This window comes from Pristiophorus japonicus, chromosome 14 (genome assembly GCF_044704955.1).
Source record: "Pristiophorus japonicus isolate sPriJap1 chromosome 14, sPriJap1.hap1, whole genome shotgun sequence".
In the NCBI taxonomy this organism is placed as follows: Eukaryota; Metazoa; Chordata; class Chondrichthyes; family Pristiophoridae; genus Pristiophorus; species Pristiophorus japonicus.
Window position 1 is genome coordinate 24,773,148 of NC_091990.1, and position 27,333 is coordinate 24,800,480.

At 45.7% G+C, this 27,333-nt stretch overlaps 1 protein-coding gene across 1 annotated transcript in view; it reads right to left on the reverse strand.

The window, feature by feature from the left end:
• The window catches only part of LOC139279322 (protein lin-28 homolog A-like), a 71,065-nt gene extending 44,127 nt beyond the window's left edge, over positions 1-26,938 (reverse strand). Inside the window, exons 1-2 of the mRNA XM_070898444.1 lie at positions 26,908-26,938; positions 26,532-26,704 (exon numbers count right to left, since the gene is read on the reverse strand). Coding sequence (XP_070754545.1) covers positions 26,532-26,704; positions 26,908-26,938 — 204 coding nt within the window. The remainder of the gene's footprint in view (positions 1-26,531; positions 26,705-26,907) is intronic.
• Positions 26,939-27,333: the final 395 nt, after the last annotated feature.

Consider the following 27,333-nt stretch of genomic DNA (forward strand, 5'->3'; position numbering starts at 1 on the left):
CGGGGGCCCTCCCATCACTGGGAGAAGACCCGCACAGCAGTGCACCTCCCCCAACCACCCCCTTCTCATCCCATTCAAACTCTCCGAATGCAATTCCCAGGATAAGGATGTCCCCTTTGGATAAATAGGGGTATCCAGTGACCAAGGTGATGGGTGGTCTGGGAGAGGCCACCCTCAGCCGGCTCTGTGTTTGGGCCCACAAGATAAGAACAAAGTAGTGGTCAGACCCTGCTGGTCACTGCCGCCGCATTCTTGAAGTGCCTGCACCATCAGGTCAGATTAGAAGTGGGCGATCAGTGATTGCATCAAAGGCAGCCTGGGAACGGAAGACTGAGATAATTAATCTCTGATGGAAGCTCCTCCGCCACTCATTGTATTGTGTTCCTGGGCTGCCCACTAGCCTGTGGTTCAGAAACTGTCGGGAGGAGGGGGAGCAGGAGGAGGGGCGGTGAGAAAATAAAAATCAATCATATTCAAAAAGGGGAAATTTGATAGAGGTATTCAAAATCATGAAGGGTTTTGATAACGGTAAATAAGGAGAAACTGTTTCCAGTGGCAGGAGGTCGGTAACCAGAGGACACAGATTTAAGGTGATTGACAAAATAACCAGAGGGGACACAAGGAAACATTTTTTTTTAACACAGCGAGTTGTTATGATCTGGAATGCACTACCTGAAAGGATTGTGGAAGCAGATTCAATAATAATTTTCAACAGGGAATTGGATAAATACTTGTAAGGAAAAGCAATTGCATGGCTATGGAGAAAGAGCTGGGGAATGGGATTGATTGGATAGCTTTTTCAAAGAGCCGGTACAGATATGATGGGCTGACTGGCCTCCTTCTGCGCTGTATCATTCCATGATTCTAATCCCTACGTTATACAGAATGCAGTCTTTTGACAGCTATCTGCTGAATAAAGTCTGCTTCACCATTCCCCAGTTTCCCACTCCCCTCACTGGATTACAGAGTCCCAACCCACTCTTCCCCCGTACCTTTAGAGCACTGCGTTCAGCTCTGGGTACCGCACCTCAGGAAGGATATCTTGGCCTTGGAGGGGGTGTTTCACCAGAATAATACCAGGGCTAAAGGGGTTAAATTTATGCGGACGGTTTGCATTGACTAGACTTGTATTCCCTTAAATTTAGAAGATAAAGGGGTGAGCTCATTGAGATGTTTAAGATTATTTAAGGATATGATAAGGTAGATAGAGATAAACTATTTGCACTAAAATGAATGGTCAGGTAGTGTGATTTATTATTTTTGCGGGTATTGGTTGAGGGAAGAATATTGACCGGATCGCCTGGAGAATCTTGACCAGGATGCCTCTCTGCTCAGAGGCGAGAGGGTGCTGCCCACTGAGCCACGGTTGATACGCATCGATTGACAGTGCGTCTATCTCGAGCCATCGACAGCACTTGTACCTAACCGGTGTAACTGGCCTGAAACTTTTTCATGGGTCTCGCAATTTGCTGCTGGTAAAATAAGTTCTGTGGCCTGCAGATCAGGCTGTCGGAATGATTGAGACAGGATGGAATCACATATCCTGGGCAGTCCACTAAGTGAAATCACATTATAGTATGGAGGCAATTTCAACCCAACTCTCCCGGTGGGAAATTGACAGGATCGGATCACCTGCCCAATTTTACTTTCCAGTGATGTAAAACTGGCAGCCGATTCATCCTAGTCAGTTTCCCACCGGGCGAGTTAAGTTAGCATTAACCCTTAAGTGTCAGCTTGGTTCAGTGGGTAGCACTCACCCCACTGAGTCAGTACATTGATAATAAGATTAAGAACATAAGAAATAGGAACAGGAGTAGGCCATACGGCCCCTCGAGCCTGCTCCGCCATTTAATAAGACCATGGCTGATCTGATCATGGACTCAGCTCCACTTCCCTGCCCGCTCCCCATAACCCCTTATCCCCTTATCGTTTAAGAAACTGTCTATTTCTGTCTTAAATTTATTCAATGTCCCAGCTTCCACAGCTCTCTGAGACAGCGAATTCCACAGATTAACAACCCTCTGAGAGAAGAAATTTCTCCTCATCTCTGTTTTAAATGGGCGGCCCCTTAGTCTAAGCTCATGCCCTCTGGTTCTTGTTGTGTATCTGCAAAGCATGCACTCCCATGTTCCGCCACCAGGGAGCGCATCTCCTGAAGTCCCAAGGGATCCCAGCATCCCTTGGGAGCACTGTATATAAGCCGGCCCCGAAGGCCTGTTCCTCACTCTGGAGTGTCTTAATAAAGACTGAGGTCACTGTTACTTTAACCTCCCGGTGTGCAGTCTCATCTGTGTTAGGAACACAACAACTGGTGACGAGTACACGAATCCAACGCAAAGATGCAGCAAACTGTGGGCATCCAGGAGAAATTCTCGGAGGGTGAGGACTGGGAAGCCTATGTCGAACGGTTATACCAGTACTTTGTAGCCAACGAGCCGGACAGAGAAGGAAGCGCTGCAAAAAGGAGAGCAGTCCTCCTCACGGTCTGCGGGGCACCGACCTACAGCCTCACGAAGAATCTTCTGGCTCCAGTGAAACCCACAGATAAGTCGTATGAGGAGCTGTGTACACTGGTTCGGGAGCATCTTAACCCGAGGGAGAGCATGCTGATGGCGAGGTATCAGTTCTATATGTACCAGCGATCTGAAGGTCAGGAAGTGGTGACCTACCTGGCTGAGCTAAGGCAACTTGCAGGACAATGTGAGTTTGATGGCTACCTGGAGCAAATGCTCAGAGACTTTTTTGTACTGGGCATTGGCCACGAGACCATCCTACGAAAACTTTTGACTGTAGAGACACCGACCCTCAGTAAGGCCACTGCGATAGCACAGGCGTTTATTTCCACCAGTGATAACACTAAACAAATCTCTCAGCACATAAGTGCTAGCAATGTTCCTAAATAAACTGGAACTGTGTTTTTGAGCAGAAATATACAGGGCAGGAACCACGAGTCTGCAACTGCCAGCAGGCCTCAGGTGACCCAGATGACAGAGTCCGCAACAAAGAATGAATGCAAGGCAATTCACACCTTGTTGGCGTTGTGGAGGCTTCCATTCAGCCTATTCATGCCGCTTCAAAGGGTATGTTTGCAAGAGCTGTGGAACAATGGGGCACCTCCAATGAGCTTGCAGACGAGCTGCAAGCTCTGCAAAACCTGCTAACCACCATGTGGCAGGGGAAGATCGGTCCATGGTGGACCAAAGAAATTTCAAGCCTCAGAGAGAGGAGGCAGATGCTGAAGTACATGGGGTGCACACATTTTTGACGAAATGTCCATCTATAATGGTAAACATAAAATTGAATGGCTTACCCATAGCCATGGAACTGGACACTGGCGCCAGCCAATCCATCATGAGTAAAAAGCAGTTTGAGAAACTGTGCTGCAACAAGGCACTCATACCAGCCCTGAGCCCCATCCACACGAAACTGAGAATGTACATCAAAAGAGCTTATCACTGTCCTGGTCAGTGCTATGGTCAAGGTCACCTACGAGGGCACAATGCATGAACTGCCACTCTGGATTGTCCCGGGTGATGGCCCCACACTGCTTGGAAGGAACTGGCTGAGCAAAATCCGCTGGAACTGGGATGACATCCGAGCACTATCACATGTCGATGAGGCCTCATGTACCCAGGTCCTTAACAAATTTCCTTCCCTTTTTGAGCCAGGCATTGGAAACTTCCGGGGCGAAGGTGCGGATCTACTTGGTCCCAAAGGCACGACCCATTCACCACAAGGCGCGAGCGGTACCTCACATGATGAGGAAGAGAGTGGAAATCGAGCTGAATAGGCTGCAACGCGAGGGCATCATCTCCCCAGTGGAATTCAGCGAGTGGGCCAGCCCGATTGTTCCAATACTCAAAAATGATGGCACGGTCAGGATTTGCAGCGATTATAAAGTAACTATTAATCGTTTCTCGCTACAGGACCAATACCCGCTACCTAAGGCAGACGACCTATTTGCGATGCTGGCAAGAGGCAAGACGTTCACCAAGCTCGACCTGACTTCGGCTTATATGACGCAAGAGATGGAGGAATCTTCGAAGGGCTTCACCTGCATCAACATGCACAAGGGACTGCTCATCTATAACAGATGCCCGTTTGGAATTCGGTCGGCTGCAGCGATCTTCCAGAGAAACATGGAGAGCCTACTCAAGTCGGTACCACGCACGGTGGTTTTTCAGGACGACATATTGGTCATGGGTCAGGACACCATCGAGCACCTACAAAACCTGGAGGAGGTCCTCCAGCGACTGGAACGCGTAGGGCTGCAGCTGAAGAGGTCGAAATGCGTCTTCATGGCAACAGAAGTGGAGTTTTTGGGGAGAAAGATCGCGGTGGACGGCATTCAGCCCACAGACGCCAAGACAGAGGCTATCAGGAACGCGCCCAGGCCACAGAACGTCACGGAGCTGCGGTCGTTCCTGGGACTCAACTATTTTGGTAACTTCCTACTGGGGTTAAGCACTCACTTAGAGCCCCTACATGCGTTATTGCGTAAAGGTGAGAACTGGGTATGGGGAAAAAAAACCAAGTAATTGCTTTTGAGAAAGCCAGAAACAATTTGTATTGTATAACCCATGTAAAAGACTCGTGCTAGCATGTGATGCATTGTCGTACGGAGTTGGGTGTGTATTACAACAAGCTAACGTTGCGGGGAAGTTGCAACCTGTCGCCTATGCTTCCAGGAGCTTGTCTAAGGCCGAGAGGGCCTACAGCATGATTGAGAAAGAGGCACTAGCATGTGTGTTCAGGGTAAAGAAAATGCATCAGTACCTGTCTGGCCTCAAATTTGAGCTGGAAACCGATCACAAGCCCCTCATATCCCTGTTCGCTGAAAACAAGGGGATAAATACAAATGCCTCAGCCCACATACAAAGGTGGGCACTCACGCTATCAGCATATAACTATACTATCCGCCACAGGCCAGGCATCGAGAACTGTGCGGATGATCTCAGTCGGCTACCCTTGCCCACTACGGGGGTGGAAATGGCGCAGCCTGCAAACCTGTTGATGGTGGTGCTGCCCACAGACTTGTTGATGGCCATGGAAGCTTTTGAAAATGATAAATCACCTGTTACGGCCCACCAGATTAGGACTTGGATCAGCCAAGCTCCTCTGCTGTCCCTAATAAAAAACTGTGTACTGCATGGGAGCTGGGCCAGCATCCCCGTTGAAATGCAAGAGCTAATCAAGCCATTCCAGCGGCAAAAGGACGAGCTGTCCATTCAGGCAGACTGCCTGTTGTGGAGTAACCGCGTAGTGCTACTCAAAAAGGGCAGGGAGTCATTCATCTCGAATCTCCACAGCACACACCTGGGTATAGTAATGATGAAAGCGATAGCCAAATCCCACATGTGGTGGCCCGGTATCGACTCTGAATTAGAGTCCTGTGTACAGCAATGCAGCGTGTGTGCTCAGTTGAGCAACGCGCCCAGAGAGGCACCACTAAGTTTGTGGTCCTGACCCTCCAGACCATGGTCGAGGATCCATGTCGACTATGCAGGCCCGTTTCTCGGTAAAATGTTCCAGGTGGTGGTGGATGCTTTTTCAAAATGGATTGAATGTGAAATAATGTCGGGAAGCACCACCACTGCCACCATTGAAAGCCTGAGGGCCATGTTTGCCACCCACGGCCTGCCTGACATACTGGTCCGTGACAACGGGCCATGTTTCACCAGTGCCGAATTTAAAGAATTCATTACCCGCAATGGGATCAAACATGTCACCTCGGCCCCGTTTAAACCAGCCTCCAATGGGCAGGCAGAGCGGGCAGTACAAACAATCAAACAGAGACTCAAACGAGTCACAGAAGGCTCACTCCAAACCCGCCTGTCCCGAGTACTGCTCAGCTACCGCACGAGACCCCACTCGCTTACAGGGGTGCCCCCGGCTGAGCTACTCATGAAAAGGACACTTAAAACCAGACTCTCGCTGGTTCACCCCAACCTGCATGATCAGGTAGAGAGCAGGCGGCAGCAACAAAATGTAAACGATGATCGCGCCACTGTGTCACGTGAAATTGATCTGAATGACCCTGTGTATGTGCTAAACTATGGACATGGTCCCAAGTGGATCGCTGGTACGGTGATAGCTAAAGAAGGGAGTAGGGTGTTTGTAGTCAAACTAGACAATGGCCAAATTTGCAGAAAGCACCTGGACCAAACGAGGCTGCGGTTCACAGACTGCCCTGAACAACCCACAGCAGACACCACCTTTTTCGAGCCCACAACACACACCCAAAGGATCAACGACACCACGCCAGACCAGGAAATCGAACCCAACAGCCCAACAAGGCCAGGCTCACCCAGCAGCCCCACAGGGCCAACAACATGCCAGCCCAGCGAGGGCACAGCCAAAACACCAGAACAGACATTTGTACCGAGGCAGTCCACCAGGGAAAGAAAGGCTCCCGAGCGCCTCACCTTGTAAATAGTTTTCACTTTGACTTTGTGGAGGGAGTGATGTTGTGTATCTGCAAAGCATGCACTCCCATGTTCCGCCACCAGGGAGCGCATCCCCTGAAGTCCCAAGGGATCCCAGCATCCCTTGGAAGTACTGTATATAAACCGGCCCCTAAGGCCTGTTACTCACTCTGGAGTGTCTTAATAAAGATTGAGGTCACTGTTACTTTAACCTCCCTGTGTGCACTCTCATCTGTGTTAGGAACACAACAGTTCTAGTCTCCCCTATCAGTGGAAACATTCTCTCTGCATCCACCTTGTCAAACCCCCTCATAATCTTATACGTTTCAATAAGATCACCTCTCATTCTTCTGAATTCCAATGAGTAGAGGCCCAACCTACTCAACCTTTGTAATGTGATACCCTGGATATTCCAGGCTGACACTCCCAGTGCAGTGCTGAGGGAGATGTAGCACTGTCGGAGGATGAGACATTCAACATGCCCGCTCAGGTGGATGTAAAAGATCGCAAAGCACGATTTCAAAGAAGAATAGAGGAGTTATCCCCAGTGTCTTGGGCCAATATTTATCCCTCAACCAACATCACCAAAACAGATTATATGGTCATTATCACATTGCTGATTGTGGGATCTTGTTGTGCGAAATTGCTTTCCCACAGTGACGACACTTCAAAAGTAATTCCCTTGAATGACTATATTTGAGGTGGCAGTGAAAAGGCCAAAAATATACTAGACAGAAATAAACTCATAGCATCCGTCCGTACCTGCGCCTTGCAACTGAAAGGTGCGGGACAATAAGCTCTGGAGTCAGTGAATCACGAGACAGTCATTCAATCCAGTTTACCACTGACATTACAAACCACTACTCTAAAGCTCTTCAATGGTTCATGAGTGTAAGCAAGTCCCCAGAGCACTGACCTCCATCCCTCCATTCACTGCCAGAACCGTTATCATTCTATTATGTACCCCAGCGTTCAGTTAAATATAGCAATAACCAAGTTAGATTTTTCTTAGCAGTATTGTACAGTGGACACTCTGAGCATACTAGAGAGACAGTGGGGTGGAGGCAAAAATCTACTAACACAGATGAGGGATGCTAAGGGGTTACAGTAACTCCCACTTAATTCAAGCCAATTAATAGAAGCTAACTCTCCAACACACTATATTATCTGTACGCTATACAATGCATTCCATGAAATTTGCTATGGTATATTACTTTTGTCTATATGATGTATAATAATCCCTATGTAATCTATACACCACATAAACTATGTAACCTATACACTGTGATATATTTGCTATCATCTGTGTTATATAATATTCTCTATAACCTATGCAGCACAACATTTTTATAATAAATACACTATAATACACGCTATGTGCCACACATTATGCTCTTTAATCTATAATGCACCATATAATCAATAAACTATATAATACTCTATATGCTATATAGTATACTCCTTTACCTGTATACTTCAAGACTGCAGATTAGTGTTTTTCACAGAAGAATGGACAGAATTGGGAATAATAATTCTACTCGAGGTCCATCAGAGGTCCCAGATATTGCTTTCCTTTCCCTTCATTTTTGCCTGTTCTCAGTCCACTCTCCCTTTCAGCCTCACCCCATAATGGGTTGAAATACTTTCCGAGCCTTTTGAAAGGCTTTTGGTTGTGTCCTATTCTGATTGTCCCCTTACCTTTAAATTTATTTTACGTACAATTCTCTACTCACACCACTGGTGTGCTCGCTACACCTGTCCGAATCTGCACCAATGCTATGCTAATACCAGCCATTGGAAAATAGGGTGCAGACAGAAGACCTCCACTTGAATCAGGCTACAACTTGCCAATGGTCAGTCGGGTCTAATCAAAATCTTATCACTATGCAGAATTCCTGCCCAATTTCACGTTGTCACAATTTTGGATCAAACCTTTGTGTCAAAATTTAACATTGAAACTGCCTATGTAAACATTTAGAATAGAAATCGTGTATGTAAACAGTTACCTGTAATAATGTACTTGCGAGGTCTGGCCAGCAGGTGGCAAGGTGGAGCTAGTTTGTCTCAAATTTCTCTCCAAACTCTGCTGCCATCTTGTATGTAAAAAAGCCTTAAATTCAACTATACAAATTATATAAATTTATATGGCACTCTCGTCTCTGAGTCAGAAGGTCATGGGTTCCAGTCCCACTCCAGAGATTTGAGCGCAAAATATAAGCTAACACTCCCAATGCAGTACCTCTGCTGCATGGTTGGAGGTGCCTCAGATGAGACGTTAAACTGAGGCTCCATCTGCCCTCTCAGATGAACGTAAAAGTTCCCATGGCATTATTTCAAAGAAGAGCAGGGGAGTTCTCCCCGGTTTCCTGGCCAATGTTTATCGCTCAACCAGCATCACTAAAACTGATTATTTGGTCATTTTCCCATGGCTGTTTGTGGGAGCTTGATTTGCGCTGTGCTGTGTTTCCTACATTACCACAATGACTACATTTCAAAAGGACTTCATTGGCGGTAAAGCAATTTGGGTCGTCCTGAGGCTATGAAAGGCACTATAGAATTGCAAGTCTTTCTTTTTTTCATTAAGTAACCATTGAGAACACCACAGCCGATGTGCTCGTACATTATGTAGCATATACCACAATAGTATAGGTAGCTATAATAATTCCCTTTCATAGTACGATGAGATGGAGGAGTAAGACCAACAACAACTTGCATTTATATAGCAACTTTAACGTAGTAAAACGTCACAAGGTGCTTCACAGGAACATTCTGAAAGGGCCATTCCTCTCAGACCATCCAACTTCCTCTTTCACGATCCACTTGGTCCCTTATGGAATCAGTTCTTTATAAAACCCGCTCCTTAAAGAAGCCGCTCCTTATAAAACGTGCCCGTTATAGAACCCAATTGTTATTGAACCCATTCCTTATAGAGCCCGCCCGCTATAGAAGATATAGAAGATGGAAAGTCACTGCGAATATATATTATTGCATTATGTAGTTTGTAATATATTGGATTAAATGCAACTAGAATCTATGTTGTATGATATTGCTGTACGAATGCTTAATGTGTTTAGAGAAAGCTATTTTTTTTGCGATTTAATTGGAGATATTAATCTGTTTAAAGTACACTCACATGGACACACAGATAGATGCACACACATGCTCACACTCAAACAGAAACAATCACACACATACAGACACATTCATTCACAAGCTCACAAGCACAGACACAAACAGACTGACAGACACAAACAGTCACATAGATAGATGCACACACTCACACACATATTCATTCAGGCACACACACTGACAAACACTCAAACACAGACTGGTAGACACAAACAGGCACACACAGACATACACTCACACAACTGACAGACACAAGCAGGCACACACAGATTCACAGACACACACTCACACAGACTGACAGACATACATTCACACTCACTCACATACACAGGAACTCTTCCAAGAATACACTCTATCCTGTAGTATGGCAGGGTCAGAGGTTAAAGACGGGGATTCGATGTGGAGCAGTGCAACATTCTTTAAAAGGAAAGGTCGCAGAAAGCACTGTGAAAGCTTTCCGCTCCTGTCCCTCCTCATGCTACAGCTCGGCTTCAGGCTCTTGGGGGCTGCTTGGGGGCAGCATTGATGCCAGTGGATCCGCTACCCTGATCTTTACTCTGCTTAAAGTGACACCACCCCCTTGAGGAGACTGCTGGACCAGGCACCTTTTAAAACACTTAAAAACAACTGGGTTTAACTGCTGCCCCACTCCAGAGGCTTGAGCGCCTTAATCTAGGCTGACTCTCCCAGTGCAGTACTGAGGGAGCGCTGCACTGCCGAGGTGCCGTATTTTGAATGATGTTAAACAAAGTCCCCCATCTGCACTGTCAGGTAGACGTATAAGATCCCATGACACTAGTTCAAAAAAGAGCAGGGGAGTTCTCCCAATATTTATCCCCTCAATCATCACTATCACAATGTTGTTTATAGGGCCTTGCTGTACACAAAATTGTCTGTCGCGTTTCCTACATTAAAGCAGTGACTACACTTCAAAAGTACTTCATTTGCTGTAAATCACTTTGGGACGTCCTGAGGTTGTGAAAAGCATGATATAAATGCAAGTCTTTCTTTCTTATTCACATGCCCAAACCCACTCTATCCTGTCGCTCACTGTTTCACTGATGTCTTGTGCCATCTTGACCATCTCATGATCCCTCAACCACCCGCACCCTCCTCATCGAAACCTTTTGTCCCCATAATTCCTCAGGACCGGGGACACCCACGAACTGCTGCACTCATACAGGGGCACTCAGTGAGAGACGCATACTGGGGGAAGGGTAATATCAGCCTGTCCTGCAGAATGATTGCTATCACTTTAAGCATTTGCATATGCTAATTGCACCAAGGAGGGAAGTATGTGAATGAGTTTACAACAGGAACAGTCCTGAATGGGCTGTCAGCAGGGAGTGGTGGTGCGAGGGAGGCTTTTATCCATTCTGTCTTCATTCAGTCAGGACAGGATTTGATTCTCAGCAGACTGCTAAATGTAGGTCCCACAGCTGTTGATCAGTTTTATCACTGTGGCCAGAAGCCAATTTAAAACAACAGGAACAATTTGCATTTATATAGCACCTTAAACGGAGGAAAACGTCCCAAGGCGCTTCATGAGCGTAATCAAACAGAATTTAGCACCGAGCCTCATAAGGAGATATTAGGACAGGTGACCAAAAGCTTGGTCAAAGAGGTAGGTTTTAAAGTGCATCTTAAAGGAGGAGAGAGAGGTAGAGAGGCAGAGAGGTTTAGGGAGGAAATTCCAGAGCTTAGGGCCCAGGCAGCTGAAGGCACGGCCTGTGTATTATATCGTGCCTGTGCCGGCTCTTTGAAAGAGCTAACCAATTAGTCCCACTCCCTGCATTCTTTCCCCATAGCCCTGCAATGTTTTCCTTTTTAAGTATATATTTAATTCCCTTTTGAAAGTTACAATTGAATTCAGGCAGTGCATTCCAGATCAGAGCAACTCACTGCATAAAGACAATTCTCCTCATTTCCCCCTCCTGGCTCTTTTGCCAATCATCTTAAATATCTGTCCTCTGGTTACCACCCTTCCTGCCACTGGAAACAGTTTCTCCTTATCTCCTCTATCAAAACCCCTCTTAATTTTGAACACATTTGGTTTGGGTGCAGGGCTCAGCCATGCTCAGCTCCTCTCTAATCAATCTCATCGCCTCCCCCACCCCAACGCAAAATAAGTTGCATTGAATACAATAAATTAGCGCAGCCTCAGAGCAACATCATGTGACCGCGTGACCGTGTGACCACGTGCCGCACTGAGATAGACACTGCGCCCAACACAGCAGCAAACCTCTTCAAAAACACGTTGCCACTTGTCAAGGGAGAGTCCAAATCTAGAGGCGATAAATATAAGGGTCTGGAGTTCCCGCTCGATTGCGCTGATTTTTTCAGCGTAAACAATCGCAGAATTTTAAGCGCAATTTGCGTTCAGCGCTACTCAGGTTTCCACAATCTTGCGTTAGTTTTACAAACATCGCCCACATAACTGGCTATGCCCCCAGGGTGCATTAATCACCATTGGGAGTTCCCGCTAATTGCTCCTGTTTGCAGGCCTTCAGGGAGGGTTTAAAAATTAAGCTGGATCTTTTGGGTGCAAGAACACTAAAAGGTACATTTTAAAAGCTTTTAAATGAGTTTTTGTTTTAATTTACTAAGAAACTGACTAATGTACCCCAATATGAGAAAATAATTGTATATAGTTTTTAAAAGCAAATTTCAGTAATTTAAAATCAGATTACTCAGAGATGGTGAATTGGCACTCTGATTAAAAATACTTATTTTTTTCTGATAAACCTATTTTCAGCCATTTTAATCAAACGTCACTCTTAAACATATGAAGGAAATTTTTTTAAAGCAAAATTCTTTTTAATATAATGTACATTTTTAAAGGCTGCCCGATAGCACTGGTTTAGGGCAGATCTTGCATTCGATGATATGCAAATGAGTTTGAGCGGCAACTTGACAAAACGGCCATGATTTTGGGCACAGTTTGCGCTGGAATCGGCAATTCCACCCAAGATAGTTACTAATTAATCCAATAGGGTATTCAGGAGAAGCTTCTTTGCCCAGAAAGTGATTAGAATGTGGAACTTGCTACCACAGGGAGTAGTTGAGGCGAATAGTATAGATGCATTTAAGGGGAATCTAGATAAGCACATGAGGGAGAAAGGAATAGAAGGATATGTTGATGTGGTTAGATGAAGCAGGCTAGGAGGAGGTTCAGATCTGTTGGGTCAAATGACCTGTTTCTGTGGTGTAAACTCAATGTGACGTGCAGGTTGGAGTGAGTCTTTAGCTCCCTGGTAGCTATTCCGGGTTAGAAACATAGAAATTTACAGCGCAGAAGGAGGCCATTTCGGCCCACCGTGTCCACGCCGGCCGACAAAGAGCCGCACGGCTCTCGGTGTCAGGTTTAAACCTTTGCTCCAGACAGTCTTGGCAAGTGGAGACACTCCTGCTTGGAATCTAGGGGCTAGCATCCAGCGGGATACTCGCATCCGGTGGGTGACCCCTCCCTCATCGTATGGGCTGTGAGAGCCCATAACCCCCCCCCCCCCCCCCCAACCCCCTTCATGTAGGACTAACCCCTTCATCAGCTGGGATAAAGATGGTCACAGCCATGGAAGGAGCGTTCCCATGGCAACCTGTCAGACTGTTAATCAGCCTGCGAAACCTTCCACTACTTCACACCGTTCCCCAAAGAGAAGAGCAAGAAGATACGAAAACAACAACAACAACCTTGCAGGTTATTGAAACAGCTGCACATGGCTGAAAGAGGGACAATGCCCCTTGAATTATTAACAGCCCCTGTTTCTGGTTCCTCTTCACTGTGTGGAACATATCCCAGATGGAATGTGCTGTGAGAATCATTTGCAGAGATCAGTCCTGGAGACCTCTCAGTGTCTGATAATGAATCCTTTGCGAGGGTCTCTATTAGCCCCCCTCCCCCCCACCCCACCCCATGCAAACCGAGCAGGAGTTGGGGGAGGGGATCAAACAGCAAACTGAATTTGCAATCCTTTTCTTCCCGTATCTTTCTGCTACGTGCCCCTACCCTTCTTTGCTAATCCTTTTGTTCACACTTCATTTTGTTTGCTTCCCTTTCTCGCTCTCCTTTTTTTCCTCCTATTCTTTCTCTGTCTTCCATTCTTTCCGTCTTGCCATTTATTTTTCTTCACCCTTTCCTCCCATTCAATCTCGACTTGTGAGCTTTCTGCCCTCTTTTCCCTCCAGCCTGCGCTAAAGTTATAGCAGGAGGCTACTTGGCCCATTGTCTCTGTGCTCACAGCCCATCAGATCTCTCTGCTCCAATCGCATCTCGCTACTTTTTATTGGCCCTGAATTTCCTAAGAGCTCCTGCCAATGCATTGCCGTAGCGACATCGGGGTTTACACTGAAGTTCAGACAAAGTTATGGCAATTCCACTTTATCACGTTCCCTTATGTTGCCCAGAGACAGTCGAAGCAGGACCAGATTTTGTGTCTTGTCTCTCAGAACTTCACCTCGCTCACATGGACCCCATATCCTCTTCATTACCAAGTCCGCCTATTTCCACTTGCGTAATATCGCTGGTCTCTGCCCCTCCCTTAGCCCATCTGTTGCTGAAACCCTCGTCCATGCTTTTGTTACCTCCTGACTTGACTATTTTAATGCTCTCCTATCTGGCCTCCCACATTCTACCCTTCATAAACTTTAAGTTCATCCAAAATTCTCCTGCCTATATTCTAACTCACACCAAGTCACATCACCCCTCTGCTCACTGACCCACATTGGCACCCAGTCAGGCAACAACTCCATTTTAAAATTCTCATCCTCATGTTTAAATCCCTCCATGGCCTCGTCCCTTCCTATCGCTGTAACCTCCTGCAGCCTTACAAACCTCCAAGAACTCTGTGCTGCTCCAATTGTGGCCTCTTGCACAACTTTGATTTTCATTGCACCACCATTCATGGCCGTGCCTTCGGCTGTCTAGACCCCAATATCTGGAATTCCCTCCCTAAACCTCTCTGCCTTTCTCTCCACCTTTAAGTCACCCCTTAAAACTTATCTCTTTGACCAAGCTTTTGGCCACCTGTCCAAATCTCTATTCATGTGAAGTGCCTTTGGACATTTTACTACTTTAAAGGCACTATATAAATGCAAGCTATTGTTGATGCTTAAATTCCCGCCCTTAAACTAATTTAATAAGAATCCTGTTTTTGCTTTCAAGGATACTAGACCTCCCTCATGGCTCAGTATCTTTATCCAGTGAGTAGCTGAACTTGGCTGGCACTCCAGTGCACTACTAAGGGATCGCTGGGAGTGCTGTACTGTCGGAGGGGCAGTACTGAGGAAGTGCTGCACTGTTTAAGGTGCCGTCTTTCGGATGAAACATTAAACCGAGGTCCTGTGGATTTAACAGATCGCACAACCACTATTTCAAAAAAGAACAGGAGAGTTCTCCCTAGTGCTCTGCCCAATATTTATCCCTCAACCAACGTCAATAAAGCAGGTCATCTGGTTATTATCACATCTGTTTGTGGGAGCTTGCTGTGCGCAAATTGGCTGCCGCGTTTCCTACGTTACAACAGTGACTACACTTCAAAAATTCTTCAATGGTTGTGAACTGCTTTGGGGTGACCTGAGGTCATGAAAGGCGCTATAGAAATGTAAGTCTTTCTTTCTTAAGAAGCAGTTCCACAGCAAGAATCAGCACTCTATCAGGAGAGGGTCAGAGGACAGGACAGCAGAGGGAAGGGCTGGGGGGGGGTGGGGGGCGGAGATTGACAAGAGAAAACATCACAGAGCGGATCCAACTTTAACAAACATCTTCAAAAGAAAACAAATGGGAGCTGGCATGGTGGTGTTGCTGTTTGATGTTACAGAGCAGAGCATTTGGAGCAATAAAGAAATCATTTGGGGCCTTCCTGGGAGAAACAATCGCAACAAAACTGATACCAAATGGTGAGCTTAGCAGTGATAAAGACCATGACGTTAACAAGATGACAACTTTTGCACAAAAGCTGCTCGCAATTGCATCAACTACCTCCATTGCAATTATATTGCCTTTTACTGTTCCGTGTGTAGGGTTGCCACTCTGGTCCGACATAATCTCAGAGGTTTCATCGCATGACCTCCTACCTCCCCCCAGTCAAACAGCCTCCCGCCGCCCCACCAATCCCTCCATCTCTAATACTGTTAGAACTAAGAAACAAAAGTGTTCAAAGAAAATGAAGAAAACAAAAATTATTTTTAACGCCCCTATGATTGTCCTCCTGGGTTTGCTCGCAGCAGTGAATGGAAATAAATTCCTGGAGACTCCAGGGTAGTACTGGTGTGGCGGTATATCCCGTTAAGCTGAACAGCCACATGTCATGTCGCGCAGCAGTGGGGCACAGGGGTCCTAACTGCGGGTCTGGGACTGTGGCCAACCCCACCCCCACCCCTCCCCCGACCACCCCAAGCTCCTAACGACCCGCTTATGAACCCCAGGCAGTTCAGTCCATATTAGCGCTCGTATTTCTTATTTGCTGGTTTGCCCTGTGTTGAAATTTGTGGACCAGGAGGTTTGGACAAGGGGCTGAATGCTGTTGCTTCACATCCAGTGATCCCCGCTGGAAAGTCTGGATACCAAGTGAGGACAGGCTATAATACTTCCCTAGGTGCCACCCCCACTCCCCCCCCCATCACCAAACCCATCACCCCCTGCTTCCCAGACTCGCACGAAAAAGCCACTCTTAGATTGAACACCTGGGAGAGTCAGCACACATGTGTATCTATGTTTGAATAGTGCAGCCCACATCAGTTACAAAGTGGACCCCAGTATGTCACGATACTTAGATAGTTTGGCCAGTAAACAGGCGCAAAGTGCCAATACCATGAGACTGCATCATTGCCTCACAATGGTGCATCGCCACTCCCGTCTTTGTGCTGATGTCGTGATGTCGTCACGGGATACAACAACCATGTGTTTAATTTTTTTTATAATTCATAATTTTAAAGACTACTCTCAGTTGGGAAGACCAGGGTACAAAAAAAATGGTCTTCCTGGAAATAATCTGGTGAATTGAGGTTGTGGTCAGCATCACCTGCACAAAACGCAACTGGACCAGCCACATAAACATAAACAATCTTTGAGCATTTAAGACAGAGATCGATAGATTTTTGTATATTAAGGGAATCAAGGGATATAGGGATAGTGTAGGAAAATGGACTTGAGGTAGAAGATCAGCCATGATCTTATTACATAAGAACATAAGAATTAGGAACAGGAGTAGGCCATCTAGCCCCTCGAGCCTGCTCCGCCATTCAACAAGATCATGGCTGATCTGGCCGTGGACTCAGCTCCACTTACCCGCCCGCTCCCCGTAACCCTTAATTCCCTTATTGGTTAAAATAAAATTGGTTAAATGGTGGAGCAGGCTCGAGGGGCCGAATGCCAACTCCTGCTCCTAATTCTTATGTTCTTATGAATGCCATAGATATCAGAATAGATCAGAGGCTGGGTATTCTGCAGTGAGTGACTCACCTCCTGATTCCCAAAGCCTCTCCACCACCTACAAGGCACAAGTCAGGAGTGTGATGGAATACTGTCCACTTGCCTGGATGTGGCGGCTACAACTCAAGATGCTCGACACCATCCAGGACAAAGCAATCTGTTTGATTGGCAGCCCATCCACCACATTAAACATTCACTCCCTCCACCATTGGTGCATGGTGGCTATCTACATGTTTCTTTGACAGCACCTCCAAAATGACATGAACAGGTACAGAAAATAATCAAAAAGGCTAATGGAATGTGGCCTTTATATCTAGAGGACTAGAATACAAGGGGGCAGAAGTTATGCTGCAGCTATACAAAACCCTGGTTAGACCACACCTGGAGTACTGTGAGCAGTTCTGGGCACCAGACCTTAGAAAGAATATATTGACCTTGGAGGGAGTGCAGCGAAAGTTTACCAGAATGATACCTGGACTTCAAGGGTTAAGTGACGAGAAGAGATTACACAAATTATGGTTGTATTCCTTAGAATTTAGAAGGTTAAGGGGTGATTTGATTAAAGTTTTTAAGATATTAAATGGAACAAATAGAGTAGATAGAGATAAACTATTTTCACTGGTTGGGGATTCTAGGACTAGGGACATAGTCTAAATATTACAGCCAGACCTTTCAGGAGTGAAATTTAGAAACATTTCTACACACAAAGGATGGTTGAAGTTTGGATCTCTCTTCCGCAAACGGCAATTGATGCTTGATCTATTGTTCATTTTAAATTGGAGATTGATAGCTTTCTGTTAACCAAAGATATAAAGGGATATGAGCCAAAGGCGGGTATATGGAATTAGGTCATAGATTGGCCATGATCTCATTGAATGGAGGGGCAAGCTCGAGGGGCTGAATGGCCTACTCCTGTTCCTATGTTCCAAACCCATTACCTCCAATGTCTAGAAGGACATGAGTACCAGGTGCATGGGAACACTATCATCTCCAAGTTTCCCTTCAAGTCACGTACCATCCTGACTTGAACATATATCACCGTTCCTTCATCCTGGAACTCCCTACCTAACTGCACTGTGGGAGCACCTTTAGCACATGCACTGCAGCGGTTCAAGAAGAAGCCCCACCACCACCTTCTCAAGGGCAACTAGGGATGGTGAATAAATGGCAGCCTTGCCATCACCACGAACATCCTGAGAATGAATCCCACACCCCACGAGCTGATGGCAATATAAAAGTACTGGAGAATGGTCTCTTGAGCAAGGCACCAGGGAGAAGGGGTATTAGTGGGAGAGCACTTGGGTGCCAGTGACCATAATTCAGTCAGATTCAAGTTGATTATGGATAAGAACAAGAATAGGCCTGGAATAAAAGTTCCGAATTGGGGAAAAGCTAATTTTGCTAAGTTAAGGGGTGATTTGGCCATAGTGGACTGAAAACAGCTACTTGTGGGTAAATCAGTGTTAGAACAGTGGGAGGCATTCAAGGAGGAGATCCAAAATGTTCAGGCCAAACATGTGCCCTTAAAGATAAAGGCTGGGAAAAATAATTCTAGAGCCCCCTGGATGTCTAGTGACTTACAGGGGAGGATTAAGAAAAAAAGGGATGCTTATGTCATATACCAATGGCAAAATACTTTATAATCTTTAGAGGAATATAGAAAGTTAAGAGGCTAAATTAAAAAGGATATTAGGAATGCTAAAACAGAGCACGAGGAATTCTTGGCCAGTAAAATAAAAGAAAACCTTAAGCTGTTCTATAAATATATTAAGAGTAAAAGGGTAACTAAAGAAAGGGTAGGGCCTATTAGAGACCATGAGGGTAATCTTTGTGTGTAGATGGAAAATGTTGGTAGGGTTCTCAATGAACACTTTGCATCTGTTTTCACAAAGGAAAGGTGTAATGTAGATACTGCTAGTGAAGAGGAGTGTGATATTTTGGATGAAATAAATATAGTGAGAGAGGAAGTATTAAGGGGTTTAGCAGCATTGAAAGTAGATAACTCCCCAGGCCTGGATGAAATGCATCCCAGGCTGTTGAGCAAAGTAAAAGAGGAAATAGCAGAGGCCTTGACCATAATTTTCCAGTCCTCTTTGGATCTGGACATGGTGTCAGAGGATTGGAGGACTGCTAATGTAGTACCCTTGTTTAAGAAGGGAAAAAGGGATAGGCCAAGTAATTATAGGCCTGCCAGCCTAACTTCAGTGGTAGGAAAATTATTGGAAAAAATACTGAAAGACAGGATAAATCTGCATTTGGAAAGGCAAGGATTAATTAGGGACAGTCAGCACGGATTTGTTAAGGGAAGATCGTGTCTGATTAACCTGATTGAATTTTTCGAGGAGGTAACCAAGAGGGTCGATGAGGGTAGTGCGTACAATATAGTATATATGGACTTTAGCAAGGCTTTTGATAAGGTCCCACATGGTAGACTGGTCATGAAGGTTAAAGCCTATGGATACAGGGCAAAGTGGCAAGTTGGATCCAAAATTGGCTTGAGGTAGGAAGCAAAGGGTAATGATTGATGGATGTTTCTGTGATTGGAAGGATGTTTCCGTGACTGGAAGGATGTTTCCAGTGGGGTTCCGCAGGGCTCAGTACTGGGTCCCTTGCTTTTTGTGGTATATATCAATGATTTAGATTTTAGTATAGGGAGTATGATTAAGAAGTTTGCAGACTACACTAAAATTGGCTGTGTGGTTGATAATGAAGAGGAAAGTCATGGGCTGCAGGAGGATATCAATCTACTGGTCAGATGGCCAGAACAGTGGCAAATTGAATTTAATTCAGGGAAGTGTGAGGTGATGCACTTTGGGAGGGCTAATAAGGAAAGGGTATAAACATTAAGCAGTAGGCCACTTAATAGTGTAGATGAACAAAGGGACCTTGGAGTGCTTGTCCACAGATCTCTGAAAGGTGGATAAGGTGGTTAAGAAGGCATATGGAATGCTTGCCTTTATTGGTCGAGGCATAGAATATAAGAGCAGGGAGGATATGCTTAAATTGTATATTACTTTGGTTAGGCAGCTGGAGTACTGCATGCAGTTCTAGACACCATATTATAGGAAGGACGTGATTGCACTAGAGAGGGTGCAGAGGAGATTAACTAGGACCTGAAATGGAGAATCTTAGTTATGAGGACAGATTGGATAGGCTGGGTTTGTTCTCATTGGAACAAAGGAGGTTGAGAGGAGACCTCATTGAGGTGTACAAGATATTGAGAGGCCTGGACATAGTGGATAGTAAGGGCCTATTTCCATTGGTGGAGGGGTCTATTATGAGGGGGAATAGTTTTAAGGTGGTTGGTGAAAGTTTTAGAGGAGATTTGAGGGGGGGGGGGGTTCTTAATGCAGAGGGTTGTGGGGATCTGGAACTTGCTGCCTGGAAAAGTGGTGGATGCAGAAACCCTCACCACTTTAAGAGATGGTTGAATGGGCACTTAAAGTGCAGTAACCTGCAGGGTTATGGACCTAGAGCTGGTAATTGGGATTGGACTGGATGACCTTTTGTTGGACGGTGCAGATATAATGGTAAGTACTGCAGGGAATAGAATATGGCCAGGGTGATCTGGACTAGCTTTGATCACCTGGATGGGTCAGAGAAGAATTTTCCCAGATTTTTTTCTCCCTAAATTGGCATGGGTTTTTATCTGGTTTTTGCCTCTTCCAGGAGGTGGAGTGTAAAATGTTTCAGTATAGGGGGTGTCGCAGTTGTGTGAGGCGGATTGGTTGGGCTGGGTGCTCTTTGCCTTTCCGTCATTGTTCATAGGTTTATATGTAACCTTCAGGGCTGCTGAGCAAGGACCGTGTGGCTCTTTGTCGGCCGGCGTGGACACGACGGGCCGAAATGGCCTTCTTCGCTGTAAATTTCTATGTTTCTAACAGTGACCCCAGGGTTAGCACATGCAGGAGAGAAGGGGAAACAGTCTATCCAAATTCCATGACTGATTGGATAGTGCCAATTGTTCCTCGCTGTCAGCCGTGGCTCAGTGGGCAGCACTCTCATCTCAGAATCAGAACGTTGTGGGTTCAAGTCCCACTTGAGCACTTAATCTAGACTGACACTCCAGTAAAACATTGAAAGATTGCTGCATTACTACAGTGACTACACCAGCCTCTCCCCTCACTATGCTTTAATTGAGTTAAAACATGCTGCTAATTGGCTGCTCCCCCATCCCTGATCCAGTTCTCAATAAACAAACTTAACACTGGACTGACATTTCAGCTCACAGCAGTTCCTATCTCCCTTAGATAAAAATGTGTTGGAATTTATTTTTCTAAAACTAGCCATCAAATATAATCTAGTGGAGGGATAGGAATATAGGAACAGGACTAATCCATTTCAGCCCCTCTAGCCTGTTCCACCATTCAAGTAGATCATGGCTCATCTGTATCTTAACTCCAATGTACACACCTTGGTTCCATTTTCCTTGATACCCTTACCCAACAAAAATCTATCATAGAAGCATATAGAATATACAGCACAGCTCTTCAACCCAACTGGACTATGCCGGTGTTTATGTTCCACACGAACCTCCTCCCACCCCTCTTCATCTAATCCTATCCACATATCCTTCTATTCCTTGCTCCCCCATGTGTTCTCTAGCTTCCCCTTAAATGCATCTATGCTATTCGCCTCAACTGCTCCTTGTGGTAGCAAGTTCTGGTCTCCCCCACAAGTGGAAACATCTTCTCTACGTCGACCCTATCAAACACCATCATAATTTTAAAGACCTCGCTCTATCAGGTCACTACTCACCCCTCCCTTTCTCGAGAAAATAGCAGCCTGTTCAGCCTTTCCTGGTAAGTATATCCTCTCAGTTCTGGTGTTATCCTTGTAAATCTGTTTTGCACCATCCCCAAAGCCTCTATATCCATTTTATAATATGGAGACCAGAACCAGAACCAGAAAGGGGTAGTGGTTATGTTACTGGACGAGTAATCCAGAGGCCTGGGCTAATAATCTGGAGACATGAGTTCAAATCCCACTGCAGCAGCTGGGGAAATTTAAATTCAATGAATTAAAAAGTTAGTATCAGTAATGGGTGACCATGAAACTGGATTGTCAAAAAAAACGAACTGGTTCACTAATGTCCTTTAGGGAAGGAAATCTGCTGTCTTTACCCAGTCTGGCCTATACATGACTCCAGACCTACAGCAATGTGGTTGACTCTTAGCTGCCCTCTGAAATGGCCTAGCAAGCCATTTAGTTATACCCAACCGCTACAACAAAATTGTGAGAGCACCTTCACTGCACACCCTCGGGTTAGGACTCACCACCACCTCCATTGTTTTAAACTGCACGGGAATCCTCTCCGTTTTGAAAGTTTCAATTGACCTCCAGCCTTAATAGGTTTGTTTTGGAGGGGGGTTGGGGAATTTGCATTACCCTTTGTGTGAAGAAGTGCTTCCTCACATCACCCCTGAACAGCCCTGAACTTAGCAATTGCACATCACCATCTGGGATCTCAACCGAAGCCAGCCTGAAGAATTGCATTTAAAATATATAATACATAGCTCAACATATTAAATCATTACTGTAACAATCAAGCCACATTAAATGGTGCAATCTTATTCAAAAACATTTTTTACATACTCCAAATTTGCCACGAAGCGGGGTCTCTGAATATCGACTGATACTCGCCCTGTATTTGCCAATAGACTTTACAAAGTATTGACTGTATTGGCATGAATTAGTCCCGGGAGTGCGCCAGGGCAACACTTGGAACTGTTCGAACACACAACAAACATCCTACTTTCTATCCACCCAAAACTTAATGCTCACGACACAAAACAAGATAGCTGCGAGTTTCTTAGAAAGCGTTAGAAAGGATTGTTCAGTGTATCCCAAGTGGTTCCGATCTCTGGAAACTCGCTTAAAGAGTTCGAGAATTTTTATGAATGAAATGAATTTCCGGGTGACGTCACTGGGCTGGTATCATGAACTAGTTCGGGATACCCAAAGCACAGACTCTCTTTTATACTTTATTTCATACATTCCATTAGAATCCAGTCAATCCGTGCCGAATCCGCGGCTCTCGGGGATGATGATCCCGCTCGGGGCTCCTACATCACATTTACACATTTAAAATCATCACATTCCGCGCAATGAGAATCCTGCACTTCTCCCACTGAACTCCAGGGGATCAGGGGTCATTGAACGGGAAAACAAGCTCCGAGAGGAGCAACTGGAGAAAGAGTGGACACCGAACAATTCTACACACACAGAAACTGTAGAGAGAGTGGACACAGAGTAATTCTACACACACACACAAACACACACAGAAACTGTAGAGAGTGGACACAGAGTAATTCTACACACACACACACAAACACACACATAAACTGTAGAAAGAGTGGACACAGAGTAATTCTACACACACACACAAACGCAGAAACTGTAGAGTGGACACAGAGTAATTCTACACACACACACACAGAAACTGTAGCGAGAGAAAGAGTGGACACAGAGTAATTCTACACACACACACAGAAACTGTAGAGAGAGAGTGGACACAGAGTAATTCTACACACACACACACACATAAACTGTAGAGAGAGAGAGAGAGTGGACACAGAGTAATTCTGCACACACACAAACAAACTGTAGAGAGAGTGGACTCAGAGTAATTCTACACACGCAGAAACTGTAGATAGAGAGAGTGGACACAGAGTAATTCTACACACACACACACACACAGAAACTGTAGAGAGAGAGTGGACACAGAGTAATTCTACGCACAGAAACAAACAGAAACTGTGGAGAGAGGACACAGAGTAATTCTACACACACACACACAGAAACTGTAGAGAGAGTGGACAAAGTAATTCTCCACACACACACACAGCAACTGTAGAGAGAGTGGACACAGAGTAATTCTACACACACACACAAACAGAAACTGTAGAGAGAGAGTGGACACAGAGTAATTCTACGTACAGAAACAAACAGAAACTGTGGAGAGAGAGGACACAGAGTAATTCTACACACACACACAGAGAAACTGTAGAGAGAGTGGACAAAGTAATTCTCCACACACACACACAGCAACTGTAGAGAGAGTGGACACAGAGTAATTCTACACACACACACAAACAGAAACTGTAGAGAGAGTGGACACAGAGTAATTCTACACACATACACAAACAGAAACTGTAGAGAGAGAGTGGACACAGAGTAATTCTACACACATACACACACACAAACACACACACAGAAACTGTAGAGAGTGGACACAGAGTAATTCTACACACGTACACACACACACACAAACTGTAGAGAGAGAGTGGACACAGAGTAATTCTACACACACACACAAACAGAAACTGTAGAGAGAGAGTGGACACAGAGTAATTCTACACACACACACAAACAGAAACTGTAGAGAGTGGACACAGAGTAATTCTACACACGTACACACACACACACACACAAACTGTAGAGAGAGAGTGGACACAGAGTAATTCTACACACACACACAAACAGAAACTGTAGAGAGAGAGTGGACACAGAGTAATTCTACACACACACACAAACAGAAACTGTAGAGAGAGTGGACACAGAGTAATTCTACACACACACACACACAGAAACTGTAGAGAGAGAGTGGACACAGAGTAATTCTCCACACACACACACACAGAAACTGTAGAGAGAGTGGACACAGAGTAATTCTACACACATACACACACACACACACACACACACACAGAAACTGTAGAGAGAGAGTGGACACAGAGTAATTCTACACACACACACAGAAACTGTAGAGAGAGTGGACACAGAGTAATTCTACACACATACACACACACACACACACACACACACAGAAACTGTAGAGAGAGAGTGGACACAGAGTAATTCTACACACACACACAGAAACTGTAGAGAGAGAGTGGACACAGAGTAATTCTACACACACACACAAACAGAAACTGTAGAGAGAGAGTGGACACAGAGTAATTCTACACACACACACAAACAGAAACTGTAGAGAGAGTGGACACAGAGTAATTATACACACACACACACACACACACAGAAACTGTAGAGAGAGAGTGGACACAGAGTAATTCTCCACACACACACACAGAAACTGTAGAGAGAGTGGACACAGAGTAATTATACACACACACACACACACACACACACACACACACAGAAACTGTAGAGAGAGAGTGGACACAGAGTAATTCTCCACACACACACACACAGAAACTGTAGAGAGAGTGGACACAGAGTAATTATACACACACAGAAACTGTAGATAGAGAGAGTGGACACAGAGTAATTCTACACACATACACACACACACACAGAAACTGCAGAGAGAGAGTGGACACATAGTATTTCAAAAATATCTGATACAATCGTTCAATTTCCCAGAACAGGTCCTTGATATCGATTTTGGGAATATCACAATCGGCAGCTGGTCTGACTCTGAAATGGGCTCGTGGAAAAAATTGCCGATCTAAACCAATGCCCGAATTCTACCCATTCGCAAGCGCTTAAAGTCATCCCAATCATCCCCTTGTGATAACATTTATCGTCAACCGAACATTCATGTTCCCAGTATTGTCCACACTCCGTCAGACAGTCCCCGGCAAAGCTCGGTTTCCTCATTCCAAATCTCTCACTCTCATCCGTCTTCAATTAAAACTGCTCGTCTTTTGCTCAGATCTCCAGGTAGAGGGAGATCAGGTACAGGGAGATCAAGTATAGTGAGATCAGGTACAGTGAGGTCAGATACAGGGAGATCTGGTACGGGGGATCGGGTATAGGGATATCTGGTAGAGTGAGATCAGGTAAAGTGAGCAGGTATAGAAAGATCAGGTACAGTGCGATCAGGTACAGTGAGATCAGGTAAAGAGATCAAGTTGAGTGAGATCAGGTACAGGGAGATCAAGTACAGGGAGATCAGGGACCGGGAGATCAGGTATGGGGTGATCAGGTGTAAGGAGATCAGGTACGGGGAGATCAGGTATGAGGAGATCAGGTAAGAGTGATCGGGTACAGGGAGATCTGGTACGGGGAGATCAGGTACAGGGAAGATCAGGTCCAGTGAGATCGGGTAAGGGGAGAATCAAGTACAGGGAGATCAGGTACAGGGAGATCTGGTACAGGGAGATCAGGTACAGGGAGATCAGGTATGGGGAGATCTGGTACCGGGAGATCCGGTACGGGGAGATCCGGTACAGGGAGATCATGAACGGGGAGATCAGATACAGGGGAATCAGGTACAGGGGGATCAGGTACAGGGAGATCTGGTACAGGAGGATCAGATACGGGCAGATCGGGTACAGAGATCAGATACAGGGAGACCAGGTACAGGGGGATCAGATACAGGGAGATCAGGTACAGGGGGATCAGGTACGGGGAGATCTGGTACAGGGGGATCAGGTACGGGGAGATCTGGTACAGGAGGATCAAGAACGGGGAGGTCAGGTATCTTGAAGCCGGGGACGGAGAGACTGGGAACAGGATTCAAAGGGTTCCCACCATCAACCACAAAAAACAGCCCCAAGTGAGTGATGCGCTTCTGGATGTACCTGGTGGACAAAGACATCGATGGGAGATTCCAGGGGTGCTCCGTCCCGGCCGGTCATGGAGAGGAAACCAAATCCCATGCGGACGTTGAACCATTTACACTGGCCAGTCCCGTGTGAGACGGCCGCCTTGGGAGAGTCCCCGAGCTCCTGGTCAGCGCCTCTCCCGGAACCTGCTGCTGGGCGAGAAATCATGAATGAAAATCCAGCGTTTGATTCAAAACAATCCTTAAGACCCACAACCCGCATCTTTTTCTCGCACTCACACACACAGAGACACACGCTCACAGAGCCCTCCGGCCAGCCTCACAACATCAGCGGCTGTGAAACTAAAGACATTGAAAAGGGCTTTTAAAAATCCCCCAAATCGATACAGAACCTCCAAACTGCTGATTGGAAACGGATCCCATTCCGGTGTCGGTGCCAGCACCTCCGCTTCTTCCAAGTGTGCTGATTTATATCTTCTCTTTCTTCTGACCCTCTCTCCCTCTCTCTCTCTCTCTATCTTCCTCTCTCTCTCTCTCTCTCTATACAGTAGACCTCCCGTTTTCAGTTGTAAATCCTCCAATGTAAAAAAAGGTGAAAGTTACTGCAGGTCGCGGGAGCAGCTTAAAGTGAAAGGGCAGAGGATGGGAGGGATGGGAGCTATACAAAACATGTTCGCTTTTGCATGGAGGTGGGCGGTACGTGGGGCTGAAGAATAGAAGCGGATAAACAATGGACAGCTAGCCCGAGCTCCCTCCCCCTCTCCACACACACACTCACAGCCATAAAAGAAACGATCCAAAAGAAGAGAGGGAATAAA